The 1,276-nt window shown below is 45.2% G+C and overlaps 1 protein-coding gene across 1 annotated transcript; it reads right to left on the reverse strand.

The window, feature by feature from the left end:
• Positions 1 to 379: 379 nt before the first annotated feature.
• Pmar_PMAR008582 (hypothetical protein) lies at positions 380 to 776 on the reverse strand (the record flags this gene model as incomplete). The annotated part of the gene is made up of 3 exons (XM_002769659.1): positions 380 to 453; positions 495 to 611; positions 674 to 776. Coding segments are annotated over 3 exons (294 nt in total), but the record flags the coding sequence as incomplete, so codon positions are not given.
• Between the last annotated feature and the right edge of the window lie 500 nt (positions 777 to 1,276).

The raw sequence follows: 1,276 nt of genomic DNA on the forward strand, positions 1-1,276 counted from the left end.
ACTGCCGCTAAGAGAGGAGTCCACCCGAATTCATTCGCCAGATCCATCTGACAATGCCAAGTATGTAGAGTGGATTGCTTGTACGCGACATATCGAACTTATGACCTAGTGTTGACCTCACAAGGACTCTAGCGAGTAGTACAGAAATAAAAGGGAAACATCCACTAGAGAAGAATCGTGTCAGTTCGAATCCTACAGAGGCATGATGTCGGTTGATGAGGGTTCTAACTACTCTATCATGACCCGTCTCCGCTGCTCGGTATAGTCCAGTACAACCTTGACTATCGGGTTTGTTGATGATATCGATGCTACGCAGAACCAAAAACTGCAGAAAGAGGTTGCTCACAGATCGACATGAGTAGGTAGAAGAACTTTGCACCTCAACCAGCCAATATCGGCCTTTCCTACAAGCATTGATGAACATGTCGTTGGCCTCCTCACCCTCACCCGGATCTAAGCCACTTGATACCAGTAGTCATGAGGAAGGAGCTCACCTTGATCGGAGTCGGTCAGGATAGAGCCTCTGGTGATGGTGTCGAGTGATGCATGTCTTGTCCTATCATCCCTCCTACTAGTAGAGCCTACATCTAGACCCAGCACCTCACCGTTACCTATAACGACATGCTTTAGGATACTCTTAGTATGGCTTGATAGCAAAGACACTCGGTTCTACCAAGGTAGTCTGGATGGTGTATTTGAATGAACTCCATCGCCTTGTTATGCGAGGTCTCGATGTCAAGGCGTTCAGCCTCTTGCCTCGCGATGATCAAGCCCATGATGGGATAATTAACTACACTAATGCAGCATCAATCCATTTCACGCTGATGCAAATACAACATCATATCGGTTAAACACGAAACGCATACGAAAGGAGCGAACTTAACAGCTTCATATAAGTTCGTATCCGTATGCCTCAGTACATAAACCTGCTCTCCGAACTTGTGGCCGGACCCACCACATGATTGCCAACGTTTACGTGTCTATTCCTCTTATCTTCCAGAGCTGTCTATGGCATTGACTTCATTATGACATACCACTTAGAGGCAGATTGCATGGAGCTATCATCATTGAGTTGATATTAGGATGAATAGTTGTTCATGAATGTTCATGCGGAGAGGGTGGCACATATTTCTATCTGTAGCAGCTACAGTGTAGCTTCAGACATTTCGGTCTATGATTAAGTGAATAACCCTTTACTCAGGTCTACCCGCTCAATTGACAGTGAAAGACGCGACTAAGGATTACATAGTAAATGGTATGAAAGGATAGCTATATC

This window comes from Perkinsus marinus (assembly GCF_000006405.1).
Source record: "Perkinsus marinus ATCC 50983 genomic scaffold scf_1104296965190, whole genome shotgun sequence".
In the NCBI taxonomy this organism is placed as follows: Eukaryota; Perkinsozoa; order Perkinsida; family Perkinsidae; genus Perkinsus; species Perkinsus marinus.